General features: G+C 52.8%; 2 protein-coding genes and 1 long non-coding RNA gene across 7 annotated transcripts in view; 2 read left to right on the top strand and 1 right to left on the bottom strand.

The window, feature by feature from the left end:
* The window catches only part of HOXC4 (homeobox C4), a 60338-nt gene that overhangs the window by 19876 nt on the left and 23729 nt on the right, over positions 1-16733 (top strand). For 2 of the 4 annotated variants that reach the window (XM_074374730.1, XM_074374729.1), the window contains exon 1: positions 2120-2704. The exons of 1 other annotated variant lie outside the window; for it this stretch is intronic. The gene's annotated coding sequence lies outside the window, so the exon portion shown is untranslated. Of the gene's footprint in view, positions 1-2119; positions 2705-4618; positions 4745-16733 lie in introns of those variants that run through there. One more of the 4 variants, XM_074374732.1, reaches the window with a different exon arrangement.
* On the bottom strand, positions 1295-3969 carry LOC141579373 (uncharacterized). Its single transcript, XR_012510581.1, has 2 exons — positions 3013-3969; positions 1295-1657 (listed from the first exon to the last, which is right to left on the bottom strand). It is a non-coding gene; the product is annotated as an uncharacterized LOC141579373 (long non-coding RNA).
* HOXC6 (homeobox C6) lies at positions 11319-15919 on the top strand. 2 transcript variants are annotated; one of them, XM_074374735.1, is made up of 2 exons: positions 11319-14033; positions 14729-15919. In XM_074374735.1, exons 1-2 carry the CDS (start codon positions 13634-13636, stop codon positions 15058-15060), a joined length of 732 nt encoding a protein of 243 aa, XP_074230836.1. In that variant the 5' UTR covers positions 11319-13633; the 3' UTR covers positions 15061-15919. The 2 variants fall into 2 exon arrangements, with proteins under 2 accessions (XP_074230836.1, XP_010962713.1); XM_010964411.3 differs by having other exon boundaries at positions 12517-14033; positions 14753-15919.

The following is a 16733-nucleotide window of genomic DNA, read 5'->3' as shown; positions in this document are numbered from 1 at the left end:
CTCCAGCCACCCCCTCTTGCAGCATCCGCCCCCCCACCCCGGTGCCCACCGCCTCTCTTTTCTCGTTTGGAGAGAAAAGGAGGCAAAACCCATTTTATGGGGGAACTTAATTGCGAGCGGGATGCGCTCTCTTTAGAAACGCGTCCTCCCAAATGCTCCCGCCGTCCCATTACCGGAATGGGGACCATTCGACTGCAGCAGATAGGACTTTCTCCTATTCTTTACTTTTTTATTAGCCAATCAAAGTGGCTTCCGAAAGCTATTTGTGATTTGTGAAAAATAGTATCTTTCAAAATGCTGAGTTAAAGCATCTCGCTCATTTCGCCCTGAATTTATTATTCTAATCTCAACCGTAGAGACGGGATAATGCAGCTATTAAGTTGGGGGGCAAATTCGTTTCTCTGAAATTTTTTTTTTTTAATTCTCGGCATTTTCTCTCCCTCCCCACTTTACTGCAGAGGCAACGGAGTTGGGGGCCTGCGGGGGATCTCGGGGGGTGAGGGAGGTAGTGAGTGCCCTAAAGGGCTCCTTGGGGGACCCTGGGGTGGGAGAATGGACTGGCCTCCTCAGCCTCATCTTTCCTAAATGAGATGCCCTGTAGCTGCGAGCCGGCTGGAGAGTTACCCCGCCCCACTTAGAGCGAACCCAGGACAGGTTGTGCCACAGACTAGAAGTAAAATTTCCGGTGAACTGCCCGCAGCGCTGTCCCATTCTCCCCTCGACCCATTGTGAAAAGCTGGGCCAGAGCTTCCTTGTCGTAATTTTTAACTACCTGTTATAAAATTTATGGGTGGGTTTGTAAAAGAAACGAGGTCCCTACATCCGGCTGAGGGAACTGCTTCTCTTACCGTGAAGGAAGTTTGGGGAGGGCATGAGGGACCCCCTGTTGGTTGGGGTGGGGCACCCAGCCATGGAAGTCCCCATGCCAGCTTGATTCAGGACCAAGGGAAGAGCCTTTGGGCCTTCAAATCTCCAGCTGGTGGGGAGAGTGGCTGGGTTATGACTGGCTGGCAAATAATCTCTATGGGCGAATTTATTCTGGGCTCCCCACACTGGGCTCATTGTCAAAATTAGGGGTCTGGAGAAAGGTGGGGGTGGGTAGCGCCTCAGAGTTTAGCATGGAAGGTGCAACTTAGAGAAGAATAGGTTCTTTCTTCAGGGCTTCCAAGGTGTGTCCCAGCTGCCCGGACATTGGAATTTTTCTGAAAAAGGCAGGCGGGTGTGGGCCACCTGACAAGACAGAAAAGCTTCCCACCACCTTGCACCCAAAGAAAAAGAAGTGGGAACCAAGATCTTGGGTCTTAATTTGATTTTTAATTCTAAAATGATTAGAAGTAAGCTGCCATCTGAACCTAGGAATTGAGGAGACCTGACACTAGGGATGGTCTGGGGGGATGTCATTTTCTCTGAGAAAGGAACCTGGGGATGAGGCGAGCTTTGGGGGTTCTGGAGGTTGGCCCCCATTCTCACCCCTCCTGCGGTCTCTGCAGGACTGCCCAGGGCAGGTCTAAACCCTCTCTGCTCTTCAGACCACGGCCAGGTCAGGCTTGGCGATGACGCTTCCAGCTTCCAGCGGCCTGCCCCTCCCATTTCCATCTGGGCTGGAGTTGGGGACTGCCAGGACGGGACACCCCTTGGGAAGAATGCCGTTCTCTTCCTAGAAAAAAATGGTAGCGGTAGGGAGCGCATCCCTTCTCAGTCCCCTCACGCTGCTGGCCGTCACTGCCCCAATTGTCATAAACCTTTGCAAAGCTTTGGTTTCCCCAGGTTAAACCTTAATACACCATTTATTAAGGAAAATATGTAAAAATTCTGCATGGCAAAGGGAGGCAGCCGACTCCGTGCCCGAATCTTTCCTTCTCTCCTCTCGTGTCCCCCTTTTGCCCTTTCGGAGCTGACCAGGAGCAGCCCGCCCGTGGGGAGTGGGCGGTGGGTGGGGGTGGGGTGGGGGGTCGGGGGATGCTCCCTCTCCAAGAGAATTGGGTAAACATGGCGACCGCGGCGCCCATTTGCACACGCTACACAAATGCATCGCATTCCCGGTTGTTTGCAGAAAATTTACAGCTGAGTAATAAAAGTTTACGATCGACTCACAAGTTGGATTGGCCACAAGAAGTCATGTGGATTCCATCCATGAACGTGAACTTTTTATTGTGGTTTGTCCGTTCGGAGCGCTCCGCAGAACAGTCCTCCCTGTAAGAGCCTAACCATTGCCAGGGAAACCTGCGCTGGGCGCTCCCTTCATTACGAGTATTTTTTTTTATTAATCTGATTAATAATTATTTTCTCCCCTCATTTAATTTTTTCCTCCCAGATGGAATTGCCGGAAGCTGGGAGCACCTAGGGAGGGGGGATGGGGGAGCGGCAGGAGTAGAGGGCACCCCTCTCTCCCTTCTCGACCCTCTAGCCCCCCAAGGGGCAGGAGGAATGCGGGAGCAGGAGTTGAGACAGGGAGCTGCATATGCCTCCGCCCCTCCCCTCTCCCAGGCTCTCCCTCCTGCCCCCTTCTCGCAACTCTCCTTAATTTTATTTGGCTTTTTGAATATTGGGACTATTTTTTTTATTTTTAAATTTCTATAAAGTACATAAATGTATGTGGAGCTGAGACAGGCTCGGCAGCGGCACAGAATGAGGGAAGACAAGAAAGACAGTGGGAGAGAGAGAGGCAGAGAGAGAGGGAGAGGGAGAGTGACAGCAGCGCCCGGTAAGTGTTTCCTTATTGGTTCAAATATGTAACTAATGGTCCGTAGCTGGGTGGCGGTTTCAAGATAAGGACAGCAGCGGCTTGTCTTGGTTAGAGAGGAGAGGGGGCTGGCGAGAGGGTGGGCGCGTGGGCAATTATGGGGAGGAAAATGGGGGGAGGATAGCAGAAACTAGGTTAAACTAGAATATAGTAGTGGGGGAAGTGTGTTGTTCCTATGTCACTGTGTGCTGAAGTTGGGGGTCGGGGGGCCAGAGGACTGCGCCAGTGGGGCTCAAGGCCAGTAGTGCGCCGACCATGTATGTCCTTACCTGTTATAATGGATCTGCGGCCTCTTGGCTAATGGGACTGGGACAGAGGTGGCCCGGGAGCTCAGACTTCAGGGCAGGAGAGAGAACTTGTAGGTTGTAACCATTGCCCCCAGAGCAAAGTCAGCCCCCCAACCCCCAAACAAACTTTCCAGCGCCCCCTCCCTGCTCCGCAGCCTCCTCCCTACCGGAGAGCGCGACCGCTAGAGCTCACACATGCGCAGTGCTGGCCCAGGGCCGAGCCGCGGAGCAGGAAGAGCGCGCAGCTAGGCGGGCGGCGGGGCCTGTTAATTGGCAATTAGGGGGGAGGCTGGTGGCTGGTGCGCGTCAGCGGAGGGGAGAGCGTCCGCCCACCCCCTGCTCCCACCCCTACTCGAGCGGATGGAAAGATGGGAGGTGCCCTGCGCTGCGGGTGGATGAGTGGGGGTGGGGGACTCGGTACTCAAAAGCCATCTTGTGCTTGGAAAAAGGGGGCCAATCTGCCTTCTCTCTCTTCCTGCGCGTCGCCTTCCACCCCCAACCGCGGCCACCCCACCCAGGGTACCCACTGGGCTGCTTCTCCCGCCTCGCCTGGCTGCTCTGGTCTGGGATCTGCCCTGTCTGGAGCGGAGGTGGGAATTGGGGAGGCCCCAGGCTGGGTGGGGATAGGCCCAGGCCTCACTGGCGGGGCCTCCTGGGTGAGCGGAGGCAGTGAGGACTTAAGGCGCGGCCGGTTTAAGGGATAGGGACGTCAGAATTGGGCGGCCCAGAGGGTCCTGGGCGCTCGGGATCTTCCTAATAATTGGTGCTAATGGCGTGTTGTATAGTCTTAACCCAACACATATGGTTTCATAACACAGTGGCTTAATTTCTTCCAAATGTACGTGGCCCTGAATGTGTTGCAGCTTGATATATGACCCCGCCCTGCTCCCTGGCCTGGGTCCGAGGCGGCCCCTATATATATGTGAGCTTCTGTTTATAAAAGGCGATGCACACAGAATTGCTTACACACCCAGGCAGACACACCCCAGAAGAGGGGAGGGGCGCACATTCCTGGAGAGGTCCGAGAGTCTGGGGGCCAGACTCACCTTCAATCCAGGCCAAGAGCACCCCCCGCATCCTCTCCCAACGGCGCGACTTGGCTTCTCCAAACCCGAGTGGGGGAGGGGATCGCTCCCTGATTTCCTGTTTAAACCCCCACCGGTCGCCTAGGGGGTGCGGGGGGAATAGCCTACTTTTATCAAATTCTTAAAAATATAGTTCGATTGCATTCAAATCAAACCCCTTGGGCTGGAGTTGAGGGTGAATCTTCCCTCCCCTCCCCCCATAATCCCCTTCCCTTCCTCTCCTGCCCCCCCAAAATTCCCCTTTCGCAGCCGACATAAAGGCCTCTGAGGTATTCTCCCTGGGGAAGAAATGGCATTTTCTCTCCCCCTCCCCCCCCCAATAGGACTTGTGTGTGTCGGCAGAGGCGTCTGCCGAGGGGCTAATTTCGCGTTCCTTGTTTACGATCGAGAAAAGCGCTTGGCTCTCCCCAAATGGGCCCAGCCTGCCGCCTGCTCCGGCTGCGGCGCGCTCTCCCGCCGCTCTGGCCGGGCCCAGGGGCTGACGCCCCGGGGAGCCAGGCCGCAGCGGCCGAGACCCCGAGTCCCTGCGCCCTGCAAAGGGCAAGGGGAGTACAGTGGGCCAGTGGAGGAGCCCCGGAGGCCTGAAAATGGGAGCCTTTCTCCTGGCGTACTATGGGAATCGCGGATCGGTGAGGCCTCTGTTTCTCTCTTTCGCCTGTATTTTGTCTGCCCCCGCCCCTGCAGATGGCCCCACTGACTTGGGGAGGGGGGCGGCATAAGTCTCCTTTGTTCGTGCAAGGAAGACAACAGTTTCCGGAAAAGGCCACTGAGGCCAGTGGGGATTCACCTGGAATACTAGAGGGGCCCCCTCCCTTTGGAGGGGTGGGCCTGGGCAAGGCTGGGGTGTTTCTCTGGGACTACCAGGATCTAACCTATTGTGGTTGGTGAGATTTCAGTACTAGGGTTCCTGGTTGTCTGGTTGAAAAGCATCATCCTGAAATGTCCTTATATAATATTTTAATGAATTGATTTTCTGTCCCTTCCTGGCTAGAGTCTCGCAGGCCCCCACTCGTTTCACCCCTAGAATCTTCCTCATGAGACAGAGGGATGCAGAGAAAGCATTGCAGTGGTGACTGGCCCTGATTTTCCATTTTCTAGTCTGGCCAGGGGAAAAACCCAGCCCCAAATACCAGCCCCTTCCCTCCTTACTTTCGATTTTCCTTCCCTTCTCTCTCTCCCTTGCTGCTGCTCAAACAGAAGCAAAAAAGGGGCCACCAGTGGTAACCCTCAGCCTCCTTGTAGACCAAATTCCCTGTAGACGAGGTCCTTAGAGCAGGAGAGCACTGCTGTGATTATCTAATATTAGCCAGGGCGGCTGAGAATAGAAATCAGGCTCAAGGACTCTGCACACCCAGGACTAAAGATGGGCAGAAGCCCTGAATCTGTGGGTCAGGATCTGAGGACACTCCCTGGATCCCAGGGTGCCCAGCACTCCCTTCTGAGCCCACTCTTTGGGCACCACAGGCCTGCCCCTTATGGGGCTTTGTCAGTCTTGCCATGGGCTGTATTTCATGAGCCAGCTCTTAGCTAAGGAGAAATGGGCAAAGCAAACCCTTTCTCTCCCTGGTCTGACAGTTGTGATCCCCACGAAGAATACGGCCTTGTTTGGAGAAGGCAGTCTTGTTGGGTTGGCTGTTGTGTTCCAAAACCAGGCTTGATAGCTTTATACATTTATTATATACAGGCTCAAATGTACCGGCGCAGACTTACGCGTGAATATATATACAGACTCATATTTCCTCGGTGGTTAATTGTATATTGCCATGCCTATATTCGCTCAAACACCATTTTATGTGCGTGAGAAATTTTGTTAGCCCTCACTAGATGGGTGTGTGCTCAAGGAGGCACTGGGTGCCCGCTGTGCATGCTCTGCTGAAAATGTGTGTGTGCTGGAATCGGAGTATGCGGGATTCAGTCACCAAGGGATGCCACAAAAGCTTTCTCAGACCTGATTGCCTTTGCTGTCCAAGTAGCTGTCCAAGTAGCCAGGCTGGGGAAAGACTGACTCCCTTCTGCTTTCTCTCCACACCTCCTTGAAAACTTCCCCAATTCAGGACTGTTTAACCAGGGGAATGCAGTTGTGTTGACAGTGCGTACTGTGGGGCTCTTTCGTGGAGGAGGTAGGCCTGTGAGCAGTTCTGAGCAGTTGCTGGGCCCTGGGGCTTGAAGCCTTGCTGAGGTGGTGCAGGAGACTGGAGTGGTTAATAAGGTGGCCTCTGGGCAGTGGTCTGGGGTGGCTGCCGGTCAGGGTGTCTGGACAGGCCGGTGGAGAAGGAGAGCTAGAACCGGTAGGAGTGCGGTGACCATATATCTCCCGCCCCTGTTTGCCCGGCTCTCACCGGGCCCCAGCTTTGCCTGTGTCATCTGTGGGGCAGATTAGGGGTTCTCTAAGTTCCCCCAAATGCCCAGATCTGGTTACTGGTGGGACTTCATTTTAATCCTCTCCTTTACATAAGCCGGGAAGACGGCTGATGGGGAAGTGCCAGAGAAGAAGCTGGTTCTGGCCGCCTGTGGGCCTCGAGCACTGAGTGTGGGCTGGGGCTGGGAATTCCTAGCCTTTTTCGCTCTGGGACCACGGAAAGACAGAGCAGGGTGGGTATCAATGTCTGTGAAAACCCCAGTGAAAGAAAGTAAGGACAGGAGAGGAGCTGGCGGGGTTTTCCTCCACTCCCTAGGCAATCAGGTTCCTTGCAAGAATCTCCTGTCTAGACTTGCTGCGGGTGCCGAGGTGAGCAGCTTTCTCCCACCTTCTCTCTGCCGCGCACTGAAGGTGGCCTCGGGCTTTTGGGCTTCGGCCACCCCCCGGGTGCTGGGGTGACATTACCCACAAAGTGTGCCCCTCACCCGGCCCACGGCCTCTGCCACGTCGCTGCAGTTGCCCCTGTTTATTGTGTCTGTGAGTTGTTTACTTGTTTTGTCTGCTGCCACCCTGCGTCAGAAACCCGCCAAACCAGCAAACTCACCCAGAAGAACAAAGTGCAGCACTATCCTGAACTCCCTCCCCTTTCCGGCACCCTGCTCCCGCCATTACCTCCTCCCTTACTCTCTCTTTCCGAGGGGAGGAAGCAGAAATCGTCCTAAAATAGGGCAGCTGTTTATAGGGTGGGGGAATTATGGGGACACCATAAACCTCCCGGTGGTGGAGAGACAGAGCAGCCTTCCCCTTGCCTCTGGCTTTTCTTCCCTCCCCCTGGCAACTGCTTGGTTAAGGGGGCCACATTCATTGAAAAAGTTGAGTCCCCCTCACCCCACTCCTTTCTGCAGGAGGCTTTCCCTGAGACACAGGTTGTTGGGTTTTAAATCAGGATAATGTGGGTGGATTCATAAAGCTAGATAAAGAATGGCACTCTCCTCTCACTCTCCCTTCTCCTCAGCCCCCCAAAATAGCAGTGAATTTAAGCAAATCCTACAAAATTAAATTGCCCCTTCACTAAAGATCCTATAAATCTCCAATCCCGCCAGGTGTAGAGTCAGAGAGGCCGCTGATCGCCTCTAATTTTGCTCCTGGCTATCAAATCTAAAAGAGTATCATCAAAGTAAGTAATATTCTCCTTTCTGAAATTAATTCCCCCTCCCAATCTCTCTCCCTCTTTTCGCCAGCGCAGATTAAATGATTCTTTCAGATCTGCAAACAATAAAGGATAAAATTATTTACAGGGAAATGAGGATGATGTTTCATTGTTGGCTTATTGTTCCAGAACATAATAACATTTTATTTTCAAGTGGAAGAACTTAGACCAGAGGAAGAAAAAGGGGAATGGGGGGAAATAGTGAGGGGAGGCAAGGCACCCACACACCAAACTCGTGCTGTATATAACTTTTATGACATTTGTAATTTCCTCATGACAACTCACTGTGACGTCATAAATGCTGTGTTCTTGGGTTTTACAGTTCTCATAAACCTCCAAAGTGGGTCCAAGCAGTGCTAGGTGTGGAGGGATGTAAGAGAAGACAGGAACTTGGGGAATCCTTTAACCTCATTCTGGGGACCAAAAATATTCTGAATATTCTGGATTTTCATTTTCTCTTGGGCCAAGCAGGGCTACTTGCTTTGCCTCCCTAAAATGTCACTCAGGGTCTGAGTTCCCTCCCCATTCCCAATGGGGACTAGATACTGTGTCCTAAGGCTCTCTGTCTGCCCTCTCCAGAGCTGATATTCAGCTGCTTGGGATAGAGGTGAGAGGCTGGGGGTCCAGGCCCCAAAAGCCAGAAATGATTTCTTCCAGAGGGAGCCGCAAGGGGTTCAGGGCTGAGTGTGATGGGACAGAGATGCTTAAGATCTGTTTTACTTTTTAACCCTCAGCCAGAGAAGTGAGTTGAGAAGCCAAATGCTGGTGTGGTACGGGAGTCTGTGTCAGCTGATGGTAGCAGCATTAAGTGGAGTGGTGGTAAAGAAAGGTCAGGCAGAAATCTGGAAAGAGAGGGAGAGGAGAAAATATGACATGAGTTAGCAGAGCCCCTCCATGTACCTTTCTTCTCTGTTTAATTGCAAATAAAGCAAAAGCAGCTTGGGCAGCCTCACTACCTCTCAGCTCAAAAGAGGAGTCACCAGCCCAGGCCTCTGAGGTGTTTAGGGCAGTTCTCAGGAGCTTGACATGCCCCATCTGGCCTTTTCCTCCTCCCCGCCTCCCTGCTGACCCCCAACTCCATTCAGCTGGCCAGACTGGGCCCCGTCCCCAGAATATCAGCACCCCCAAATGGGATCCATTTCCAGGTTGGGTGTGTCAAATTTCACTTTTCTCCAAGTATCTCCATGCCTGAACTTTGAAAGGAGAAAGAGCCTTCTTTTTCGGAATGCAATGCGTCTATAGGGGGTGTGGGCTCAGACAACTTCCTCACCGTATCTGTGAGCAGCTGGGGGTTCCTTGGGTGAGCTATGCTTTGGTGTCCCCAGGCAGATCCAGTTCCCTGTGGTCAGGTTCTCTGGTGGACTAGGAGACTCTCTTTGCAATCCTTTTACTCTGGATTCTGTGGAGATCAAAGGAGCTCATACACAAAACAGTAGACATTTGGAGTAGGATTTATTTTTTAAATTTTTAAATAAAAAAAGTCCAATCATAAGCCAGTCGAGCCAACTGAGCAGTCACTCCAGAACAGCAAAGCCTTAACCAAACAGTGCAATTGTGAGGTGAGATGAACAATTATTGAAACTCAGCTTTCACTGCAAGAGGGATTTCAGCCCTCGCCCAGTGGCACAAAAGGGGCCGGTGGGTCAAGGGCTCCTCTCTGGCTCTGGAAATCGAGGATTGAGGGGGTAGGTTGGGCAGCTGCAGTGGCTTCCAGGCAGCCAGGCGCTCAGGCCGAACGCTGAGTCCTGCGGCTCCAGTGTCCGTGTTCCTGAGCAGCCTCCGGAGGCGCCGAGCTGTAGTTGGTGGCGCCGGCAGCCAGGAATGGAGTGTATCTGTGTTTGAGGCTTGGTGAATCAGACATCCGCGCAGAGTTGGGGGATCTGGGGAGAGAGAGAAGACTGGCAGAACACAAACTAAGCAGGACCTCTGGAGAAGACTGTCCCCAAATAAAAATTCCAGATCTCACCCCCACTGTCACTTTAGATACCCTTCGCCAAGAAAATAATATATTTCCCAGAGCAGAGTTGAAAGCAAATGCAGGCAAGGTGAGGCCTGCCCATGAACCCCTCCCAGGCCAGGGTCCAGTCCCAGCCACCCTCTCCCGGGTTCAGAGCTACACAGGCCCCCAAACCTGGCCTGGAGCGGAGCAAGGCTGGAGTAGGAGCCCTTCACTCGCCCTGGGAAACCTTCAAGTGGCCAGCCTCCAATGCAACCCTTAACTTTGGGGACTCCAGGCCAGTGACTGCCCCCTTCTCAGGCCCAGGGCGACTGCAGTATGTTCCTCTCCTATAATTAGTGCTCATGAAAAGCATGTGTTTTGGATGGGGAGGAGTGGAACGGTGACCGGCAACTTTCTCCCTTTATTCCTTTTCTGTGTTTTTTGAATTCTGTTTTCGAATCCACTAATTCCAGCTCCGAAAGCGAAAATCCGTTCTTGCCGCCAAACCCCTTCGGAATGCTTGATTCCCGAGGAGGCCGAAGGGGCAGAGCAACTCACAGACCTGTGGGCCTGATGGGGGTGGGGGGGTTTCTCTGAACCCTCTGATTTCTCTAGGCTTGTTTTATAGAAACAAAGAACAAGTTCTCCCCCCTCCTTCCCAGGACTTGTGCATATTTACAGAGCTCAACTGCAGTTTTAATAAAACATCTGTTCTTGCTTCTGCTGATGAGTTTCCATAATTGTTTTCAGACAAATTTAACAGGAAAATATAAATATATTTAGAAAAATCCAAGTCCCAGCTCTTCTCCCATAGACACTCGTTCTTTTGCAAAAAAAAAAAAAAAAGAAAAGAAAAAAAAAGAAAAAAAAAGAAAAGAAATAAAAAGAAAGAAAGAAATTAACATGAAATGAAAAAAGGAAAATAAAATCCAATGGAGGGAAGATCCGGCTCATCTGACCTGCTCTCCCCCCTTGGAGCGAATCCTTCTAGCAAATTTCTGCTGCATAATTAAAGATCTAACTGAAAGAAGGTGGCTTCTTTCCTCAGGAACGGAAGGTGATGGAGGGAGACTGTGCTGGAAATTAATTTTGCCAAAAGTCTTTAAGCAGTGGGGGAATTTATTTGTATTTCTGCTTCCCCTTCTCTCCCCCTTCCAGCATTTCTGCCTTTTTCCCCCAGCAGCTGGTTCCTGTTCATTATAAATCGGCGAGACCTTTCAGTCTCTGCCCTCTGTTTAGGGACGTAATAAAACACTTAACTTTCCGGGGCTGAGACTTACATTCTGCTCCTCAGGTCGCCCACCCCCGCGCCCACCGCCTTTAGGCCCCAAAGGAGACTCTTTCCAACTTTGGGGCCCCTTTCACCTCCAGACCTGGTTTAGGAGGGGCTCAAGGAAACCCAGGCATCCTGGTTGGGAAGCTGCAACACATGCTTCCCCAGAAGCCCTTTCTTGCTTCCAAGATCCTTCCTTCCCTTACCCACCCATAAAAGAGATTTAAAAATACATGGAAAATCAACACTCATTGAAAGCGAAACCTCATTAAGACATCCTATCTTCCATCATTCAATTTGTTGAACATTGCAACAATTTAATATCTTGAAGGAAATATCACTGACATGATTTATCCCTCCAGCAATCTCTCTCTGAAATGGGGGGGGGGTGATGAGGAGGGAGGGTATTTACTCTCTCTTCTGGCCTGTCCTGTGTGTTGCACAGCTACCCCTAGGGCAGAATTGAGGCTGGAAACTCTGAGAGCAGCTACTTGTGTCCAGGGGTGCACTGGCTAGTCCCTTAGCTCATCCCCCTGGGTCTCCACTCCCTCCCCAGTTCTCTCTCCCTCTTGCCCTCCAGGGGGCCTGGAGCCCCAGCCAGCTGTTGGAAACCTCTGTCCAGGCATGTCATGAATTCGAAGACAGCTGGATTCTAGAGCGAAAAGCAGCTCAAGCTGGTGCTGGTGTCTGTGTACCTGCCATGTCACCCCAAAATGAGACAACTCATCTCAGAATTTCTTTCTTAATTTCAAGAATCCTTCTCTAGACTTTCACTGTCTCCTTGGGGAGAGGAAAGTATGGTCCAAGAGGGGGAACCTTTATAATTACAGGGCGTTTTTCCTCTGCCTTTCTAAATACCAACAATTTCCCTCCTCTCTGAAGGATTAGGGCTGCATTTTGAAAAGCTAACACCAACTGTTTCACAGGAAGACTCTTCAATCCCATAACGAGGTTCATGCATTAACTAACATGTCTCCATCAGCTCCTACACACTGTCTGCTTTTGGGTTCGAAACTTTATTTTTCCCCCCTAGCGACACTCCAGGGAAGCCTTAACGTTACAGAAGATGAATAAACGAGTTTTTTCCCAGCGTAGTCCCGTTTATGGCTTTATTGCTACCCATTGATTACTCCGCTTTGTTACACAGAAGGAAAAGATCATAAAATCTGGCGACATCCGGGTTCTTGTTATAGCCAGTCCCCCCCCCCCCCAAAATGGTGAGGGGAAAATATGAGCTTCCACTGCTCCCTTTGCTTGTCCGACCACCCCACTCTTTGTCAACTCAAAGTATTTTCAGCCTATGTTACGATATCAAATTAAGTTTGGATTAATCAGGGGAAAAAAGCCCATCTGCACACCTTCCGCTGTTTCTGTTCGCCCATTGCGGCTCCCTCAGAAGCCTCGGACTCAGCTGCCTTTCCCTAACCTTCTCTTCCTTTTTCTCAGCCCCAAGGTGGGAAGAAAATAAGAGTAGGGGCTGCTGAGAGGCCCGGACCCCATCAGGTGTGGCTGGCCCTTGGGTGAGAGCTCCCCAGGAAAACTAGGCTAGAATCTCCAAGCCCCAGAGCTCAGGTCCAGGAACACCTCCCTTGGCAGGGCAGAGTCTGAGGGGGCAGGGGCTTCTGACCTGGGTGGGGGCTTGAGCCTGCAACATGCTCACTGTCCATCAGAGCCCCATCAGCCTTCTTTTTCTGGCTGGATCCTAGTGAATTACCCCAACCGGCCCTGGCTGGCTCCAAATCATAAATTCTCACCAACATAAACAGGAGTTGATGTGTCTAGAAAGACACTCAGAGTTTTCTTCTTTCCTTCTTCCTTCCTTTTCCTCTCTCTCCCACCTTTTACTTCTTTCTCTTCCTTGCCTATTGTATTTTTTTCCAATAAATTTTCCCTTTTAGGCAAAAATGCTGCAGGAGTTTCCCCAAAAAGAGGGTCCTGAGGAGGAGGTGGAGGGGGGCTAGGAGGAAGAAGCAGCAGCTCCTTTGCACACCTCACCTTCGCCACTGCACCCTGAAGTCTCGCCCTTCCCTTGTAAGACTTAGTAGCTCCCCACTTGCCCCCTACACCCCAGACTCTCAGACACACTCTCCTTCCTCTGAGCATCCTGTTTTATGCAACTTCTTTCTACTTTTGATTTTTAAAAAATTATTTGGAAAAAGATATACTGGTTTAGTGATGGGGACTCACACCATGAAGTGTCAAACCAGGATTTCCTGTAGGATTTCTGGGGATCCCCCTGAGCTGAGAGGGAGCTCCTCCTCCCATGGGGGAATCAGGATGTAATTTTAGAAGGGAGCATATATAAAAGATGAAATCAGATTGAACATACAGGGATTTCTCCAGCCCTGGCTCTGGTCACAGCACAGCAAAGTTAACTGGGGCTGAGAGATTTGCTGGGAGTGCAGCTCTCTTTTTCTGGGCCCCAAGGCCCTGCTCACGAACATTCACCCTTCCTTCACCTTCAAATCAGTTACCTTTCATATATATTTTAAAGAAATCCAAGTCTTACTTTCAAAGCACACACTTAGTCTCAACTAGGGAATCAACAGAAGCAGAAGCGATTTTTTTCCCCCTTCTTGACATCTGGCTTGCGATTGGCTGGAAGGGGGTCAGCTGACTTTGTCATTTTGTCTGTCCTGGATTGGAGCCGTCCCTATAACCATCTAGTTCCGAGTACAAACTGGAGACAGAAATAAATATTAAAGAAATCATAGCCCGACCAGGTAAAGGCAAAGGGATGAATTCCTACTTCACTAACCCTTCCTTATCCTGCCACCTCGCCGGGGGCCAGGACGTCCTCCCCAACGTCGCCCTCAATTCCACCGCCTATGATCCAGTGAGGCATTTCTCGACCTATGGAGCGGCCGTTGCCCAGAACCGGATCTACTCGACTCCCTTTTATTCGCCACAGGAGAATGTCGTGTTCAGTTCCAGCCGGGGGCCGTATGACTATGGATCTAATTCCTTTTACCAGGAGAAAGACATGCTCTCAAACTGCAGACAAAACACCTTAGGACATAACACACAGACCTCAATCGCTCAGGATTTTAGTTCTGAGCAGGGCAGGACTGCGCCCCAGGACCAGAAAGCCAGTATCCAGATTTACCCCTGGATGCAGAGAATGAATTCGCACAGTGGTGAGTTTTACAGCTCCGAGATATAAATTAAATAAACTGAACTGGCTTTATGACCGGCTTCCCTAGAAGAACGGGCGGAGAGAGTTTTTTATGGCCCCATAAAAACAATCACGCTCGTCTCCTCGCCGACGCCGAGACAGGGCCCCCTCTTCTGCCCCCTCTGCTCGCCTCCCGCTTGCTCGCAGGGGCCTGGCCCCCTCGGCCCCTGACAGATTGGAGGGCTCCAAGGCGAGCTGAGGGGGCAGGAACAGGGCAGGGGATGAGGGGAGGGGGTGGGGAGCCCCCCAAAGTCAGTCAGGCTGAGGAGAAGGAGGGGGAGAGGAGGGGACAGAGAAGTGGGGAGAAGTTTCCAAGGAGCTAGGGTGCTTGGGGAGATGGGGGAGCCAGTCGTTAAGAAATGGGGCCCTCATCCCCAGTGTTTGGGGCTTTTCAAAAATCAGCTATTATACTTACAGCTTTCTGCCTGGTTCTGCCACCCCCCTACACACCTCTCTTTGGGACACACCTACCAACCTATGGGGGGGGGGGACTGAATGAAGTTGGGATCCTGGCTGTACCCCCAGTGGGGGTGGGGACAGGACAGAGGGGAGAAGTCTGGAGCCTGAGGCGGCCTGTGAGTTGCTGGCCAAGTTAGGAGGGTCAGGGCTGTGCTAGGCTAAATCGTCTGCGGAGGATGCCTTGCTGATTGTTTTTAGTGTGTTTTGTGCCCGGATCTCTAGGGGTCGGCTATGGAGCGGACCGGAGGCGCGGTCGCCAGATCTACTCGCGGTACCAGACCCTGGAACTGGAGAAGGAATTTCACTTCAACCGCTACCTAACGCGGCGCCGGCGCATCGAGATCGCCAACGCGCTGTGCCTGACCGAGCGACAGATCAAAATCTGGTTCCAGAACCGCCGGATGAAGTGGAAAAAAGAGTCTAATCTCACGTCCACGCTCTCAGGGGGCGGTGGAGGGGCAGCGGCTGACAGCCTGGGCGGAAAAGAGGAAAAGCGGGAAGAGACAGAAGAGGAGAAGCAGAAAGAGTGACCAGGACTGTCCCTGCCACCCCTCTCCTGCTCCCTCGCTCCCCCCAGCTCCCTCCTAATCACACACTCTGTATTTATCACTGGCACAATTGATGTGTTTGGACTCCCCGAGACAAAATTAGGGCGTCAAATATGGACCTGAAAAGTCAACTTTGGACCCCCCTCCCTCACCGCACAAACTCTTTCACCAGGCGCCTCCTCCTCCTCGCTCCCGCTAGCTCGTTCTCGGCTTGTCTGCAGGCCCCTTCCCCCGCCCAGGCCTTGGGGCTCTCCCCAGAACCTCGCTTCAGACTCCACAGATCTTCCTCCAAACGAGGACTTGGCCTCCCACCCCTTCGGCGCCCCCCACCCCCGCCCCCGCGCAGAGAGCCGGCTCCCGGGGCCCGGGGGCCTCCGCTCCGGGGCCTCAGGGCCCGGCCTGGCCGCCGGGGAGGGCGGGAGGCCCAAGGAGGGCGCGTCGTGGCCCCACAGCAACCCCCAGGGCCTCCCCGCAGCCCCCGCCCGGCCCCTCTGCCCCAGCAAATGCCCAGCCCAGGCGAATTGTATTTAAAGAATCCTGGGGGTCATTATGGCATATTACAAACTGTGACCGTTTCTGTGTGAATATTTTTAGCTGTATTTGTGGTCTCTGTATTTATATTTATGTTTAGCACCGTCCGTGTTCCAATCCCACCTTAAAAAGAAAAAAAAAAAAAGAGGGAAAATTACAAAAAGAGAGGAAAAAAAGTGAATGACGTTTGTTTAGCCAGTAGGAGAAAAAAATAAATTAAAAAAATCCCCTCGTGTTACCCTCCTGTATAAATCCGACCTCTGGATCCGTTCTCGAATATTTAATAAAACTGATATTATTTTTAAATGTTTATATCGGGGTTTCTGTTACTTCGCTCGCCCGCCGGCCTCGGGGTGAAAGTTGGAGCAGGCTCCGAGCGCTCCCGCGTCTGCCCGCCGCCTGTGAGCCCCCAGCCCCCTGCACGCGCCTGGCCTGGCCTGGGCTCGGAGCCCTGCCTCCCGGTTCTCCCAGTGATCACGCTGGGGGGGGCTGGGAGGCCTCTCTGGGCTCCCCACGCAGAGCAACGCACTCACCCCGCAAAAAAGGCCGCATGGGGTTTCGTTGCGGGTAGAGGGGGAGCCCGGGTTGGTCGGATTGGCCTCCAGCGCCACACAGGCCTTTCTTCCTGTCTTTGGTAGTCTGGGGTCCTCGGCGGCTTCTGAACCCCGAGCCCCCAAAGGCCAGAAAGGACGCATCATCCAGGCTTCGGGTCACCCCCGCCCACTCCCCGGAGTGATGAGGGAGGCACTGGAGCGAGCGGGGCAGCCCCCGGCCCGCGCCAGGCCGACTCTTGCGAAACGTGGCGGAGGCGGAGAGCGAGGGGAAAGAGGAGACCGCGGGATCTGAGCCCTTCCGCAGGGATTGAGCGATTCAAGGACATCTCGGAAAAGAAAGCCTGGAAAGTGAGCTCTCGCCTGCTCTGGGACTCCTGACGTGGCCAGAACCAAATTCCTTCTTCCTTACAGCCCCAGCCCCAGTCTGGTTCCTTACTCTTTCTTCTTCCCCAAACTCGGCAGCTGAGGATCACAGCCAGACCCTAACCCTTCCCCAGCTCAGGCCTTCTTCCCTAACTCAGCCAGAGAAACCTGAGTGGACCTAAGGGGTGAGGTAGTGAGGGGGTCTCC

The sequence above is a fragment of the Camelus bactrianus genome, chromosome 12, assembly GCF_048773025.1.
Source record: "Camelus bactrianus isolate YW-2024 breed Bactrian camel chromosome 12, ASM4877302v1, whole genome shotgun sequence".
NCBI lineage: Eukaryota > Metazoa > Chordata > Mammalia > Artiodactyla > Camelidae > Camelus > Camelus bactrianus.
The sequence above is the reverse complement of the archived record's forward strand: the minus strand, read 5'-3'. Positions and strand labels throughout refer to the sequence as shown.

What these genes read in the sequence shown, in the direction of transcription:
- HOXC6 (XM_074374735.1), top strand. Translation starts at nt 13,634, where the DNA reads ATGAATTCCTACTTCACTAACCCTTCCTTATCCTGCCACCTCGCCGGG. An exon ending in GAGAATGAATTCGCACAGTG is followed by an intron (nt 14,034 to 14,728) that starts GTGAGTTTTACA and finishes GATTGTTTTTAG; the next exon opens with TGTGTTTTGTGCCCGGATCT.